Source organism: Euleptes europaea, chromosome 13 (assembly GCF_029931775.1).
Source record: "Euleptes europaea isolate rEulEur1 chromosome 13, rEulEur1.hap1, whole genome shotgun sequence".
NCBI lineage: Eukaryota > Metazoa > Chordata > Lepidosauria > Squamata > Sphaerodactylidae > Euleptes > Euleptes europaea.
Window position 1 is genome coordinate 38,680,182 of NC_079324.1, and position 16,102 is coordinate 38,696,283.

The 16,102-nt window shown below is 44.7% G+C and overlaps 2 protein-coding genes across 2 annotated transcripts in view; both read left to right on the forward strand.

Moving 5' to 3' along the window:
• Window positions 1–1,929: 1,929 nt before the first annotated feature.
• Window positions 1,930–9,423, forward strand: LOC130486037 (rho-related GTP-binding protein RhoG-like). The gene is made up of 2 exons (XM_056859207.1): window positions 1,930–1,993; window positions 8,640–9,423. The coding sequence occupies exon 2, from the start codon at window positions 8,664–8,666 to the stop codon at window positions 9,237–9,239; it is 576 nt and encodes a 191-aa protein (XP_056715185.1). The 5' UTR covers window positions 1,930–1,993; window positions 8,640–8,663; the 3' UTR covers window positions 9,240–9,423.
• A 3,400-nt stretch (window positions 9,424–12,823) lies between these two features.
• Window positions 12,824–16,102, forward strand: part of TAF1 (TATA-box binding protein associated factor 1) — a 33,915-nt gene continuing 30,636 nt past the window's right edge. The window contains exons 1-2 of the mRNA XM_056859143.1: window positions 12,824–12,961; window positions 14,680–14,797. Coding sequence (XP_056715121.1) covers window positions 12,824–12,961; window positions 14,680–14,797 — 256 coding nt within the window. The remainder of the gene's footprint in view (window positions 12,962–14,679; window positions 14,798–16,102) is intronic.

Genomic DNA, 16,102 nt, shown 5'->3' on the forward strand with positions numbered 1-16,102 from the left:
AGCCTGTACTGAAAAACTGCCTCAGTTATGACTATGATCATAGCCTTTCCCCCTATTTCTGTAACTAGGTTGCCCACAAGGCTGGAGAAAAAGGTCCTTTCCCTTCAGCAGAGGGTTAATGTGTACAAATGAGCGTCTGAGGTTTTGCAGGGCATCGAGGTAAATAACACCCCATTAAACCAACAGGACAATTTCTGCGTTCTGTTGGCTACCCTGCCAGTCACAGTGTGTCTTTGGTGAATAAGAACAAGGCTTCTATTTCAAGAGGGTGCATTTTGCAGCTCACAGCAATTTTTTTTTTTTGGGGGGGGGGGCAGTTACTAGTTTTACTGATCCTGGAGTAGGCTTACAGCTGGAGTATAAGCCCTACTGAAAGCAGTGGGACTTCCTCCTCCTGAACATTAGATGATTGTGCTGTTGCTGGACAGAGTCCAAAGCAGCAATTCTCTCCTTAGTCAAAGTTGGGCTCATATCATCCTTGGAGGCTGCAACAGCTACTATTTGAGAAATGGAGCCTGACCCTTATAGGATCTAGTAGGCAGTGAGAGATTTTTGTGTTCCCCTCTTATTTTGGCTCTGTGGAAGAGGATGGTTGAAGGCACAACTGCCAGCATATGGTGCTACCTTCTACTTCAGACCTATCTAGTTCAGTACTGTCCTGTCTGGCAGGCAGCCGAAGCACCTTTCCAAGGTCTCTGGCAGCAAAATCTCCCCACACCATGCAAGAAGAGATCCTTTTAACGTGAGACACCAGAGACCAAACTCTTCTGTCATGGGGCCAGGCTTGGGTTGGTACTGGCAACCCGAGCTGCCAAAATCTCTACACCAGTGTATGCACATGAGACAATTTGCAAAATGCACCCCCTCCCAACAATGGCTCTGTCTAATGAAGTAATTTTGGCCACAGGCTAGGCAAGATTGCTCCCAGGTTTCTATGCTGGCTGCATCTTTGGCCTGGGCATTGCTGTCCAGACGCTGAGAGAACTTGAAACAGAAGGTTGCCCCACTAGCTGCAGCTTCTCCTGGCACTGTATCACAGGTGTGGGTGATGCGGCAGAAGGTGGCATTAGATGGTTTTAAAAGAAGACGGGGCAAAACTCCTGCAAGATAGGTTTATAAATGGCCATTAGCTACGATAGCCAAATACAGCCTCTAGGTTTAGAGAGAGTCTACCTTTGAATGCCAGCTGCTTTAGAATGACAATGGAGGAGCGTTTCCTTCCTTACCCTGGTTAGCCTTCCAGAAGCATCTGTTTGGCCACGGCTGGAAACACGGTTGACGAACCTTCGGCTGCTCCGACAAGCTCTTACATTGCTTTCACCGCCCCTGGAGCCTGTGAAGGATCTGCGCCAGTCTTCGAGAATCCCTCCACACCCTAACCAATCTTTCACAATCTTATCTGAAGAAGTGAGCTGTGGCTCACGAAAGCTCCTACCCTGCCAGAAAACATTTTTGTTAGTCTTTAAAATGCTACCGGACTCCTGCCCTTTTCTACTAACCAATCTTTATTTATTTTTTTCTCCCCCCCCCCTGGGCCCCGCCTCCCCTCCAACGAGCTGGGCTTAATTCATCCCTGCACCATCTCTGCGGAGGATATTGCGCAGTGAGCGAAGGAGGCATTTCCAACGTTTCTACCACTCTAGATTTATTGGCTTAATTGCTTAATACGTGTTTTTTTTCAATGCTGTATTTCTGGTTTTTACTGACCGGTTCTCAAAGCAGCTGAATCGCTCACCGCGTGGGGTATAAATGAATGAAACGCACCAAAAGAATCTTTTCCAACCGTGGTCGCTCCCGGCCACCGTAGCTTTCCCAGGGAACTACATTTCCCAGAAACGTCAGTTAGGGATCGCATGCTAGCCTTTTGGAGAGGGAGGGGAGGCGGCGCATGCGCTTTGTGAAGACCGAGTGGGGGAGTGGGCGGGCTTTTGACTGCCGGATACTCTTTCGCTTGGGCCGGCTGCGGGAACCGGGGTCGCGCGCGGGGACGGAGGTAAGGCTGGATCGAGTGGGTAACAGATCCCTCCCCTGAGTGGCATCAGGGCTGGGCCGGAGCCCGCCTCGCCTGAAGGCTGCGGGAGGGACTGCCCAATTGTTTAAAAATGCGGCTTAATATAGGCGTACCCCAAAGTACCGAAGCGAGTCTTGGTTCACAAGTGCAGGAACTTGAAATGCGTGAAATAGAATGGGGGCGGGGGGTGGGGATAGAACGGACTGCTGAGGATGGGCCCCTGTATTAACGAAGTTCCTGTTCGCTTACTCAGATTACAGGGAAGCAGAGCCTTCCTTTCTGTGGTGCTCGTTTGTAATCTGTAGGGAACTTTTTGCGGAAAGGGACGTCCAAAGCGGGAATCCCCCACCTTGCTGTCTAAAGTGGCTCAGGCTGTCCTACTTACCCAGCATTCCGCCACCTTGTTTTCCTACATACGTGAAAAGAGCAAGAGTCCAGTAGCACCTTAAAGACTAACAAGAATATTTTCTGGCAGGGTATGAGCTTTCGTGAGCCACAGCTCACTTCTTCAGATAGGATCAGTAGTAGAAAAGGGCAGGAGCCCAGTAGCACCTTAAAGACTAACCGAAATATTTTCTGGCAGGGTATGAGCTTTCGTGAGCCACAGCTCACTTCTTCAGATAGGATCAGTAGTAGAAAAGGGCAGGAGCCCAGTAGCACCTTAAAGACTAACCGAAATATTTTCTGGCAGGGTAGGAGCTTTCGTGAGCCACAGCTCACTTCTTCAGATAGGATCAGTAGTAGAAAAGGGCAGGAGCCCAGTAGCACCTTAAAGACTAACCGAAATATTTTCTGGCAGGGTAGGAGCTTTCGTGAGCCACAGCTCACTTCTTCAGATAGGATCAGTAGTAGAAAAGGGCAGGAGCCCAGTAGCACCTTAAAGACTAACCGAAATATTTTCTGGCAGGGTAGGAGCTTTCGTGAGCCACAGCTCACTTCTTCAGATAGGATCAGTAGTAGAAAAGGGCAGGAGCCCAGTAGCACCTTAAAGACTAACAAAAATATTTTCTGGTAGGGTATGAGCTTTCGTGAGCCACAGCTCACTTCTTCAGATAGGATCAGTAGTAGAAAAGGGCAAGAGTCCAGTAGCACCTTAAAGACTAACCAAAATATTTTCTGGCAGGGTATGAGCTTTCATGAGCCACAGTGGCTCATGAAAGCTCATACCCTGCCAGAAAATATTTTGGTTAGTCTTTAAGGTGCTACTGGACTCTTGCCCTTTTCTACTACTTGGTTAGTTCATGAAAGCTCATACCCTGCCAGGAAATATTTTGGTTAGTCTTTAAGGTGCTACTGGACTCTTGCCCTTTTCTACTACTTGGTTAGTTCATGAAAGCTCATACCCTGCCAGGAAATATTTTGGTTAGTCTTTAAGGTGCTACTGGACTCTTGCCCTTTTCTACTACTTGGTTAGTTCATGAAAGCTCATACCCTGCCAGGAAATATTTTGGTTAGTCTTTAAGGTGCTACTGGACTCTTGCCCTTTTCTACTACTTGGTTAGTTCATGAAAGCTCGTACCCTGCCAGGAAATATTTTGGGTAGTCTTTAAGGTGCTACTGGACTCTTGCCCTTTTCTACTACTGCAGACAGACTAACATGGCTACCCGCTGTGAATTACATACGTGAACTCCACCTATGGTCCGTTCTGGTTTTATCTTGAGACAGGGAGGGTGGTAGCTTGGCTTTCATCTGCTAGAGCTGCCAACTGACGAGTGTAGCCTGCCTCCTGCACCTTGAAGTGGAGTTGGATGTGCGAGATGATTGCAGCTGGATGCTTACTGAAGACCGCACTTGCAGTTTTAAGGGCAAGAGAAAAGAGCTACCCTCCATCCGCACTCTGTGCCTCTGCTGTTGCGGGGCTCTGCTTGGGCGCGAGGGCATCTTTCCATTGCTCTTTCCCCTAAGTAGGGGAAACGAGTCCTGTGATTCTCACACTCTTCCTTATGGGTGTGTATTCCTGTGTGAGACCAGTGAAAGGCATTGGGCTTGGCTTGAGTTGGCTGCATTTGATGTACTGTGATTTGATCCCTCTGTAGTTGTGCTACTTGACCGTCTTTAGAGCATATTAAACTGAATTGATGACTGCTGTAGACTTCTCTCCAGAGCCTGGGCCTTCTTGCATCCTTATTTATTTACTTACTTCATTTATAGTCTGGTTTTCTCACTGAGACTAAAGCAGATTACACAATCATTCTTGTATGACTTATTCCCTTCTCTGCCTTCTGGCAGATATAATTATCTTGAGGATTAGTGGAATCCTGTATTGGCAACTCTTGCAAAATGCTGGGCCTATCAAATTATCTCTGAATTTAATTTTCAGTTGACAAAAGTTTTCGCCTCCACAGAGTTACTGATTGTCATGGAATGAACAGCTCTCCTGCTTTGGCATCTCCTGTAGCATCTGGCACAGACCTTCTCTTGCTCTGGTAGTTTATAAGCAAAGCTTTGGCAGACTGGCCCACTCTTCCGAGTTCTTCCAAAGTGATATGAAGACCTGGTTAGTTCCACAGATGGATTAGTGTAAAACAAGCTGTTAGTATACAACGATTATAGCTGGTGACCATGGTCAACAAAGGGACAGTTTTGCTGAAGGGTTTCTGTGAATCTGCAAAATGCTGCAGTTGCCTGTATGTTCTGGGAGAGAGCATAACGCTGGTGAAGAGGTGCTTTAGTGCTAAAGCCTGCCTTGTAGAATGTGTCACTGTCTTTCCCTGCGGGTGTGGCAGCATCTGTTACAATAGAATTGCATGCCTGGAGGACAGGGATGCCAGGTGATCTGTGTTTCCAAGCCTCGTAACTTCAACTGTTGACTTTAGTGAGCATGCTGACATTAGCAGGAAGACTTTTGTTTTGTTCCAGGTGCTGTTTTCTTACCAGAGTGTTTTGCCCCTGAGTAGAAACTATGGTGCTTTACCCCCCCCCCCCGCCACACACTTTGCTCTTTCCTTTGACAGGAAACAGAAAGCGAAGATCTTGTGATGCTTTTCAAAAATTTACTTTCAAATGTAGTCTTCAAAGTAACTGCTGCTGAACATGCAGCCTGGTGTTTTGGAGGAGTTTGCTATGCATGCTGTAGGAGGTATCACATTGGGATGATGGATGTCACCCTGAGTATTGTGAGCTGAATGCGTTTGCTGGGAAAAGTGAATAATGGGGTAAAGCTAACCAGCCTGAAATCCCAGTGTTTATATATGTATAAACTGGGGACTGAACTGGGGATCGGGACTGAACTGGGGATCGGGACAGAGCTTATTCCCAAAGTTTTCTTGTAGCTTGTTAGAGTACACTGATGGACTTTTATTTGGTGGCTGGTTTTCGTCACTGACAAATGCATATCCTATAACAGCTAAATTTGAGTCCAGTAGAACTTTAGAGACCAACAAGATTTCTTAGAGGGAAGTGACCATGTCCTCCTAGAATTCCTTTTGCTTTAAAGAGCCAAGGAAATCTATAGCCAGGTATGTATGCTAGATTTTAGTAAGGCAGACTTTAATGAACTCAAAGGCATGATGAGAGTCATTCCATGGGCAAGAATGCTGGAAGAGAAAGGATCAAGTGATGGGTGGGCTCTCCTAAAACCAGAGCTCTTGCTAGCTCAAGCCATCACTATTTTAGCAAGATGGAAACATGGTAGGAGATCCAAGAAGCCAATGTGGGTGAACAGAGAACTCTACGATGAATTAAGGAAGAAAAAGGAAATGTTCAAGAAATTGAGGGAAGGACATACCTCTAAAGAAGAGTATCTGAGGGTTGCTAGGCACTGTAGGTCAGCTATCAGAGAGCCCAAAACTCAGCGTGAGCTGAGGCTGGCCAGGGATGATTGCTACAATAAGAAAAGCTGCTTCAGATATGTGAGGAGCAAACTCAAGGTAAAAAAGTTGATAGGCCCACTGTTGGGTGAAAATGGAGAAACTCTGAGAGAAAGAAAGCAGAAAGGCTCAATTCCTATTTTGCCTCAGTTGTTTCTCTGAAGAAGACAATAGGCTCATCTAGAGATGGTAGTAGGCAAGGCATGGTTGACATGGACAAAGAGGTTGTTTAGAGGCACCTGACTGCATTGGATGATAATAAATCCTCCTGGGCCAGATGGTGTGCACCCGAGAGTGCTCAAATAACTTTCTAGAAAGCTTGCAGAGCCTTTGTCCATCTTTTTGAAGACCTCTTGAGAGGACGGGAGATGTGCCACAAGACTGGGGGAGGGTGAATGTAATTCCTATCTTCCAAAAAGAAAGGAAGGATGAGCCAGGAAACTACAGACCAGTCAGTCTGACCTCTGTCCCAGGGAAGATACTGGAGCAGATTTTAAAGTGATCAATCTGCAAGCATCTGAAGGACAATTGGGTGATCTGTGGAAATCAGCATGAATTTGTCCCCAACAGGTCCTGCAAGCTTTCTAGAAAGTTATTCTAGAAACTCCTTCTTTGATTGAGTGATGAACTCACTGGATTGTGGGAATGACATTGACGTAGTTTACCTGGATTTCAGTAAAGCTTTTGACAGGGTTTAAATTACTGGCAGAAAGGAACCAGCTAGATATTAGGTTTTTTTTACAGTAAGAGTAGTTCAGCAGTGGAATCAGCTGCCTAGGGAGGTTGTGAGCTCTCCCTCTCTGGCAGCTTTCAAGCAGCAGCTGGATGAACACTTGTCAGGGATGCTTTAGGCTGATCCTGCATTGAGCAAGGGGTTGGACTAGATGGATTATATGACTCTTTCCAACTCTTATGATTCTATGATTTCCAGGGTGTAAGCTTTTAAGAGTCAGCCCTCCCTTTGTCAGATATACCCTGAAAATCTTGTTGGTCTCTTAAGGTGAAACTGGATTCAACATTCAATTCTAACTGTTCTACTGCAGACCAACAAAGCATATAAGGCACTTTTGGATGCATCAGAATTTACACACATCATTGTGTGTGTAAAGTCCCATCAAGTTGCAGCTGATTTATGGCAACCCCAGCAAGGGGCTTTCAAGGCAAGTGAGAAGCAAAAGTGGTTTGCTATTGCTTTCCTCTGCAGAGTCTTCCTTGGTGGTTTCCCTTGCAGGTACCAGCTCTGCTAAGCTTCCAAGAACTGACGAGATTGGGCTCTACCATGACACCTTTCTTCCTCAATTGGTTAATTTTACCAAAATTTAATACTATACAGATTAGTCATCTGCAGCTAGTGCAAAATACTCTGGAAAGATCCTGGGGAACTGCAGGACATGGTGGGAATTTAGGGTGAACAAGGTCTGTGTGAGGATGGCTACTGCTGTGTGAATACAAAGCTCAAGGAGCAAGATGACATGGTGTTGTCCAAGAAAATTGTTATATACTGAGCTGACTGCAAGAAGTGCTCAGTGAAGGAAAGGATTTGAAGCAAAGAGCAATTAGCTTGGTAGGTTATTCTTTGGAGAGTTATCCTGCTAATACATGTTTTAGGAGGTGCAGTTGCTAACTTCCTGGAGTGGGCAATGTACTCTTCTTGGCTTGTTTCTTGCTGAGCAAGAAACCGTATCTTGGGAGCAAACCATCACCTTTTCAAGAAAGACGCTGACAAGTTGCTTCTTGTTTGGGCTAGGTTGGAAGTTCCAGTCTGAGAGTGTATAACACTTGGCATCTATGGGTGAAATCCAGCTCTATAAAGTCCATTTTGAAGGTGCTTGGAGCTACATTACAAGAGAATGGACTTAAAGGGCTGCAGTCCAGTCTAATTATGCTGGTAAATCTAAAACTTCTAGTAACTGCCTTGAGCTTTGCTTCCTTTCTGGACTTTAGGCCTTAAATATTAATATGAACTCTTTCTGTTGCAGCTCAAACCCATTAATTTCTGCCTGTCCCGTTGTTGTTGAGAATAATTTGTTCTTGGCCTCTTTCTAATAGTTCTTTGTGTGTATTCACAGAAGGTTGCAGTGTCCCTGGTGGTAGTTCAGAGAGAAAGTGAAATAAGTGTTCATTACAGGTGCCACATTCTAAGCCCTTGCTGGTCTTGGAATACTGGAATAGACCCGAGATGGGAGGTACTAATTGTAGTGGAACAGCCTGTATCCAGTTGGTACCGAAGATAACAGAATGCTTCCTCTTGCTTTGAACGTTTAGAATCTCTTGTGGAGACCCAGAGATAGGACTGGGCCCCCAAGAATGCTACAAAAGCCTTTGTTATAGAGTATAGAGGCTGTTCCTTTGCTGCTTGGTTCAGCATTTTTAGCTTAATTATCAGCGATACTTTTTCTATCAGCAAAGTCAGATGCTGAAACAATGTGGGTGGGTGCCTGAGCTCTGAGACCCCCCCCCCCATTGGAGGTTTTCTGAATGTAATAAACAAAGCCAGAGTATATTTTTCAGAAGCAGGCTAAATATTGGGGCAGATTCCAGCCCTAAAAAGTATGATTTAAAGCATGATTGCCTATTAACAGTGTCCGGAAAAGGTCGTGGCTTTGGATTAATCTATGGGAATTGCTTGCAGCTCATTCCTGCTTGGCTTTCAGTCTTCCCTTTGTAACTTCTGAAATAAGAGCTTATTTGCCTTATGCACATTAATGTTTCTGTATGTATCTTATAAAATCCAGGTAACTCTTCTAGCAGCAGTGGCAAAATTGCTTTTTCTTTTTTATTAGTTGGACTTCTCTAATTTTTCCCTTTCTTTGTGTAGGTCTCTTCCCTTCAGGGCAAAATAATGCAGACAATAAAGTGTGTGGTTGTTGGAGACGGTGCTGTGGGAAAGACCTGCCTGCTCATCAGCTATACCACCAATGCATTCCCTGAGGAATACATCCCCACAGTGTTTGACAACTACAGTGCTCAGATGACAATGGACGGCAGGATGGTTAGCCTGAATCTCTGGGACACTGCAGGCCAGGAGGAGTATGACCGACTGCGCACCCTTTCCTACCCTCAGACCAATGTGTTTGTGATCTGCTTTTCCATTGGGAGCCCTTCTTCATTTGCCAATGTGCGGCACAAATGGCACCCTGAAGTCTCTCACCACTGCCCTAATGTGCCAATCCTTCTTGTTGGCACAAAGCGGGACTTGAGAAGTAACGTGGAGACGGTGAAAAAGCTGAAGGAGCAGAGCCTGGCTCCCACCACCCCGCAACAGGGGGTTTCACTGGCCAAACAGATTGGAGCAGTCAAATACTTAGAGTGTTCTGCACTGAACCAGGAGGGGGTGCGAGAAGTGTTTGCAGAAGCTGTGCGGGCCGTGTTGTATCCTGTGACAAAGAAGAACTCAAAGAAGTGCCTTTTGTTATAGTCACCAAGGACTGTGGCTCAAAGACTGAGGGCTTGGGATGTTTGCAAGGCTCCTTCTGAATCTAATTGCATCTTGCACTAATGGCTCTAAAGAGAATTTCGTGCAGCAAATACTCCTGCAGTTCAGGTACCAGGTCCAGCAGACTGAAATGAGCAGTTCGATTCCCGGGTTAAGGATCAGCCTCTCCAGCAAACATCCAGTGCCTCTGCCTACGTAGTTCTCATCTCTGCAGCTGGGAGGCACCTTCATAGTCAAACCCCTTCCATGCCAGAAACTGAAGATATAGTCCTTCTCAACAGAGACAATTATCACTTTTGCTTTTTTACATTGCTGCTTTTTCCTGGCCATTATTCGCCAACCAGCTGTCTTTTGTAGACAGGGCTGTGCCTTTCCCATAGCTAAGTCAGTTTTGTCATACTCTGCTCAGACAACTTTGAATTTTGAAGTATCTGCTGTGGCATATGAGTCCTGGTATGCTGAAGTCTGATCATGAAAAGTTAAATGTTAAAACCATATGTGATAACAGACATCAGACACTGAGGGATGAGCACCTCATAAAGACTGTTGTTTAATAATATCAGTCAAGCATTGTCTCTCTGCGCATGTGTTGCATCTTAGGGGGATAGATCTGACATTGGCAGTTCTTGTGTGCGACTTTCCTTTTGGAGGCTGTCTCTGAGTCATGACAATGAGTCAAGGCATTCTGTGAAAACTATTTCTTACAGGCTTTTAGATTAATTTTGTGTGTGTGGAGCAGAATGAGATTTCCTTTTTCAGTTATTGCAAGATCATCCTCCTGCCACACCAGCTCTAGGAAGCAGCCCCAATTGCATCCCTGCTTGGTCACTAGCCCCCTCAGTAAAAACAGCATGCCTGTCCCATTGGAGACCTTGCGTAATCATGCGTTTAATAGTATCTGGCACAGCTGGATGTTTACTGTACCCAGCTTCACTACACGATGGGTAGTTGTGTTAGTCTGTCAATAGCAGTAGAAAAGAGCAAGAGTCCAGTAGCACCTTAAAAATTAACAAATTCTGGTATAGTATAAGCTTTCGTGAGCCACATACCTGCCAGAAGTTTTGTCAGTCTTTAAGGTGCTACTGGACTCTTGTTCTTTTGTGCAGCTTCACTACAGGTGCTCTTAAACACCTATCTGTACCAACAGTTCTTGTATTGGGCATCAGTGGCAGCAACCAACCTGCTGTATAGGACAAACAAAAAAACAAAACAAATATGCCCTGGATTGTTCATTCCTTCTCCTTCCCTCTGTCTGATCACCGATTCTGCAAACAGCAGAATTTCTCTGTCTGCTCATTGATTGCGATTTTTTTTCTGCTGGTAGGGGTCAGTAACTTCTTGCCAAATAGGATTTGCCTTTTAAACATTCAGGTGTAAATGGTATTAAAAACACTGCACTGGTTTATTATGGTTTTAAATTTCCCTTGAACTTCGGTAATCTATACAGATGCATATGTATATATAAGCCAGGTTTAACTTTGACTGAAATATTAACTTTCCCTTCTAGAAAAATAATTATGCAAAGATGTGTTTTATGAATCTCTGTTTAGCGTCATTGATTTTATCTAATGGCATTAAGGAACAAAAGACCAAGTCTGAAACCTTTAGCTGAGTTAAGATTTTGATGACAGCCTGATGCTCTACACTCTTCTTTTCTGGCCAAGGGCAACTTGCTTAACTAAACAAATGTGCTACTGGCTGTTCTTGAAGTATTATGAGCATAATTTTTGTGGTGCAACCCATGGAGAAAAGAACTGTTAAGAACTAGAGTGCCACTGCTTTGTTTGAAACTGGTTCTGCCATGAAATTAGTCTTGTGCCATGAAATTGTGATTCCAGCTGCAGTCCTTATTTGTGTGGGTGGAGAGCAAATTTTGAATTTGTCAGAATAGGGCACTTCGGAATTCTGCTACTTGTGAGCTGACCTTCCTGTGTAGGTGTCAATTAGGTGGGTAATGAAGGACCAATAACGTGTGCAAATCCAGCATCCTTCTCATGGTTGAACAAAATTTGCAGTTCTGTGATTTGACGCTATCTTAGCCAGACATTCTATAAATGAAATGTCACCCCACCCACTCCTGCTTGAGTTTTTTTGCCCTTGATCTTACTATTCTCAGGGTACACAATGGAGGAAAATACTTTTTTTGATGACTAGAGAATGCAGCTAGTAACACTTTGCTCTCACCAGTTTTTATGGAATTATTTTTTAATCTCTACCAGATGAATCATTCCTGTTTTTGTTAGGCTATGGTGCTGAGTCCCAGAAGTGCTACAGGCGAAACTTTGTAGGCCAATAGTTTTCAATGTTCAGCTTAGCATAGAATTCATGGGTCTTAAAACCTTGCAAAGCCTTTATTCTCTATCCTGTAGAAATAAATATTGGTGTTGCAGGCGCTTTGGGGGGGATTTTTCCTGGTTGAGTTGTTAAGTAGGGGATGGATAGGCCACATGTGCCTTAACGTGTGAAGGGAACTTGAGACTGTGTGGTACTGAAATATACACTGGCAACTGATTTTATAGGTAAAAACAAATTTGTATGGCAACTAACAAAGTTATTTTTAAATTATGCAAATTAAATTGTAATAAAAGAAAAAAAAGACAGTGCTTTAATTTATTCTGTTCTATTGTGTGGTCTTTCAAGAGTGTGCTCTCTCATGAAGAGTGGAACAGGCCCCTTTAGAGCATGGGCAAGCAGTAGTCCATGAAACTGCTTCACACCCTCCACACATTCTTGCTTCTCTCCCCAGTTCCTCACCACAAACTGGTAATCTTATAGAGTTGGTTACGCATGTAAATAGAGGGGATTAACAACCTGGTTCTCTGCAGGGGAGTGTAGGCTAGAGAGGTGAGAGGGGGATGTGTATTCCAGGGCCCTTTGTTGAAACACAGCCTGCTCCTAGGGTCACCTTCATGAAATATGCTAAAACGCACAAGAATTTTCACTGGATACGACAGGCTCACGTTATAATTAGTGGGGGGCGGCGTGCGGGTACTTGCCTTCCTAGGCCCCGCGGCTCTGATTTCTATCGCTCCACCCTTTGCTCTGTGGCGACTGGCCTGCATTTAAAGGGCGTGTCTCTCCCCCCCCCCCCGCCCTCCTCAGTGTAGTCATGTCAGCACAACTGCCCTTCCCGGCCTCCATGGAAAGCCTCCGAAAGGCGAGGTGGGTGATGTGTGTCGGGAGGCCTGCATTTTGCTGCCCTTTTAAGGGCTGCTGAGTCTTGTCATTGGGCCGACAGAAGCCTGGCGGGCTGCTCTCTCCTTTGTGGAAATCAATGATGCAGTACGGGTGGGACTTAGAAAGCGAGCCGAGCCGTGCCTGGCTAGCTGCCGCAAAAGGAAGACAGCCAGTTATCAAACAGGGCAACGGCGGAGGGACGGAGCCCCGAAGGCGGCACCAAACCCTGCCTCTAGCTGCAGACCGGCGTCGCCGGCGATGCCACTTCCGGTAACCGTCCCTTGCTCTTCGGATTACTTCCTGTGGTTGCTGCCGGAGGCCGCTACTTCCGGTTCCGGTATAAACACGGGGTTGGCAGCATCCCTGGCCCGCTCGGGTCCGGCTTGAGGATGTCTGATTCGGACAGCGACGAGGAGGCGGGGGACGGCTGTGATGAGCGACGCGCTACCCCCTTCTCCTTGGCTGGCTTCCTCTTTGGCAATATCAACGAGCAGGGGCAGTTGGAAGGCGAGGGGCTGCTCGACCAGGTAGGTGGTTGGAGGCTGAGGCCACCTCAGAGCATCTTCAGGTGTCGTGAGAGCCAGCGTGGTGTAGTGGTTAAGAGCGGTGGTTTAAAGTGGTGGAGTCTGATCTGGAGAACCAGGTTTGATTCCCCACTCCTCCACATGAGCCGTGGAGGCTCATCTGGTGAACTGGATTTGTTTCCCCACCCCTACACACGAAGCCAGCTGGGTAACCTTGGGCCAGTCACACTCTCTCAGCCTCACCTACCTCACAGGTTGTCTGTTGTGGGGAGGGGAAGGGAAGGTGATTGGTTAAGCTGGTTTGAGTCTCCCTTAAGCGGTAGAGAAAGTCGACATATAAAAACATATAGGCGCCTACAAGGCTGACAGATTTGGATGTTTGAACCACAAGATGGTGGTCGGATGTAGAAATTATTAATCTGATGAAGCAATCACCAGCGAAACAAAGCTTAAACCGGTGGCTTGTCATATTGTTGATATAATTACTGGCTGTGATTTTTTACTACGGAGCTTGCTGCACACGGATGACGATACAGCCTTGAGAACAAGAAAGAGAGACACTATTGGTCAGCCGCCATCAGCTGACTACGGAGGAGCTTAATGCTTATACAGAGGATCGCAGCAAGTGAATGTGTTGCTGTAGAGACGTGTATGACTCGCATGAACAGTAATTCGATCCTGTCTCTTTATAGTTACTTGATAAGCTTTTGTTTGTTATAATATGATAAGCTTTTGCTAGTTGTAATATTGCAAGTTTACTTTGTTTACAATGATGATTCTGTGAACTGGGATTACTTGTCTATGTGAGCATAAGAAAAATAATTTATAAAAATAACAAAAGAAAATTTGTGGCTGCGTGTTGGAATACTGTTTGATAACAGGAGATTTAGCTAGCTGTTATATGCAACACGCCCTTGCTTAATAGACATATAAAAACTAACACTTCTTCGCCGGGGCTTGAATGTAAAGCAAGAGCGTGGCTGAGGTCCCCCCTGCCCCCCCAAAAAACCCTGTTTGAAGCTTCCTGTCGTGATCTCAGGTCATGATTGCTGCCTAGGGTTGCCAACCTCCAGTGGGGCCTGGTGTTCTGAAATTACACCTGAGCTCCAGACTACAGAGATCACTTCAACGGGAGAAAACAGCAGTTTCAGAGGATGGACTCTATGGTATTGCATCCCTGCTGAGCTCCCTCCCCAAATTATGCCCTTCCTCGGCTCCATCCCTGGATCTCCAGGAATTTCCCAACCTGGCAACCCTGCTTCGTACTTGCTTTCAGGTTGAGAGTGGCCTTCCCTGTGAAGTGCCATCTTGGAAGCTCTGGCTGGAGATCCCTGGGGATCTCATCTGGATTTTTCTGTGTTCAAAGCTGGGGCTCTCCCCAAATATTGCTGAATAGCTTGTCTTACACCGGTGTGGCTGACCTTGTTTATCTAGCCTGGCATTCTGTAATGTGGCAGCCACTCTCCAGAATCTCAGGCACAGTTTTATTGTAGCACAATTCCTTTTACCTATGTTTGTGGGCATTCACTTATGGGCCCATCTTGCATAGCTTCCTAGTTCATTTGTCTGTCAGTGGTACTTTCTGACTTGTTGTCTGCTGGTGTGACTAGCATAATTCCTCTAACTGTGGCTTCCCAACCACTAACCTTAAATACTGAATAAACTTAATCCCAAGACTCCTCTCTCTCTGCCACAAATTGTTCTCCTTTAATTTCCAAAAGGAATCAAAAAACCATTTGGCAGGACTTGGAGCGCTGGGTCTGGGGAGCCTTATCACTGAGATCACAGCCAGTGAAGATGACTCCTCTGAGACAGATGGAACCCAGCTGGATGAGGAAGGTGAACGACTTTGGATTCCGTAGTTGGGTGTGTGTGTGTGTGGAAAAAGTAGAGTTTTGGTCCCTGGTGGATCCAAGCTGACTCATATATATGCTAATGGTGGGGCCAGCTTACTGTCTCTGAAAGCAATGTTCTGATGATTCTTTCAAAACCTGAACTTTCAAAACTATAAATTTCAGTTCTTGAAAATTGTACCGGGAGGGAGAAAGCTTGGTCAGGTTCCCATGGTGTTTTGAAAAATTAAAAACCAAGCTCTAAAATGGTGTAGCAGTATTGTCTAATGTGGCCATTTCAAAGCCTCAGGGCAAATGTGTGCCGTAGATAATTTATTTTGGAGCAAATGTGCTTCATAGAACTGGTTAGAATACTTCATCCTGTGCTACAAATCTTTAGTTTTATCTTCCTGTGTTTGCATACAAGGAGAAAGGCCGGGCACCAATAAGGCTTTGTGTAGGTACCTGACCAAAAAAAAAGAGAGGAGAGAAGTTTCTGTACTACTACAACAAAAACAGAAAATAGAAAGTCAAGACCTCAACCAAAAATAACCAATGTGAAATTATAGACACACACATATTATAAAAATAAATTCAAATACAAAATTAGTGTGTCAATGTAAGAATATCAGTATCAAAGAAACAACTTGATCACATGTATCTGGATTACAAGAATCCAAAGATTACAATTCCTATACAAAAATTCCTATGAATCATACTGTTATGTTTAATGACCTTAGTTTTTAATGGTCTGGAAGTCTGACCTATATATAAAAGATTACAAGGGCAAATGGTAACATAAAGAAAGTTCTGAGAGTTATAACTGGTGAACCTTTTCAGACAATAAAGAAAGTTCTGAGAGTTATAACTGGTGAACCTTTTCAGACAATAAACTTTGTTATTTCTAGGGTTGGTAAATATCTTAATATTTAAACTTTGTGGGCAACAAGAACAATGTCCACATTTATAATGTCCAACTACCTTAAGATGCTTAGGATGGCAACTATTAAAATATGTAAAGTAGATTTTCTGTCTGTGGGTTTTGAGTATCTTCTAACATATATGCAGAAATTCAGTTTATAAACCATCACATCTAAAAAAGGAATATTGGTGATGCTAAATTGATGAGAAAATTGAGTGTGAAGATTTATGCTATTAGAGCATGAATAAAAATCTGATATCTGAATATCTGAAAAAGAATAAATGTCATCTATATAATGAGCATAATATTTAATGTGATGAAAAAAGGATTGACAGATGGATTTCATAAATAATTGGATTCCAATTCCACCATATATAAATTAGCAACACT

Excerpts from the sequence above, each read along its gene's own strand:
- LOC130486037 (XM_056859207.1), top strand. The coding sequence starts at position 8,664 with ATGCAGACAATAAAGTGTGTGGTTGTTGGAGACGGTGCTGTGGGAAAG.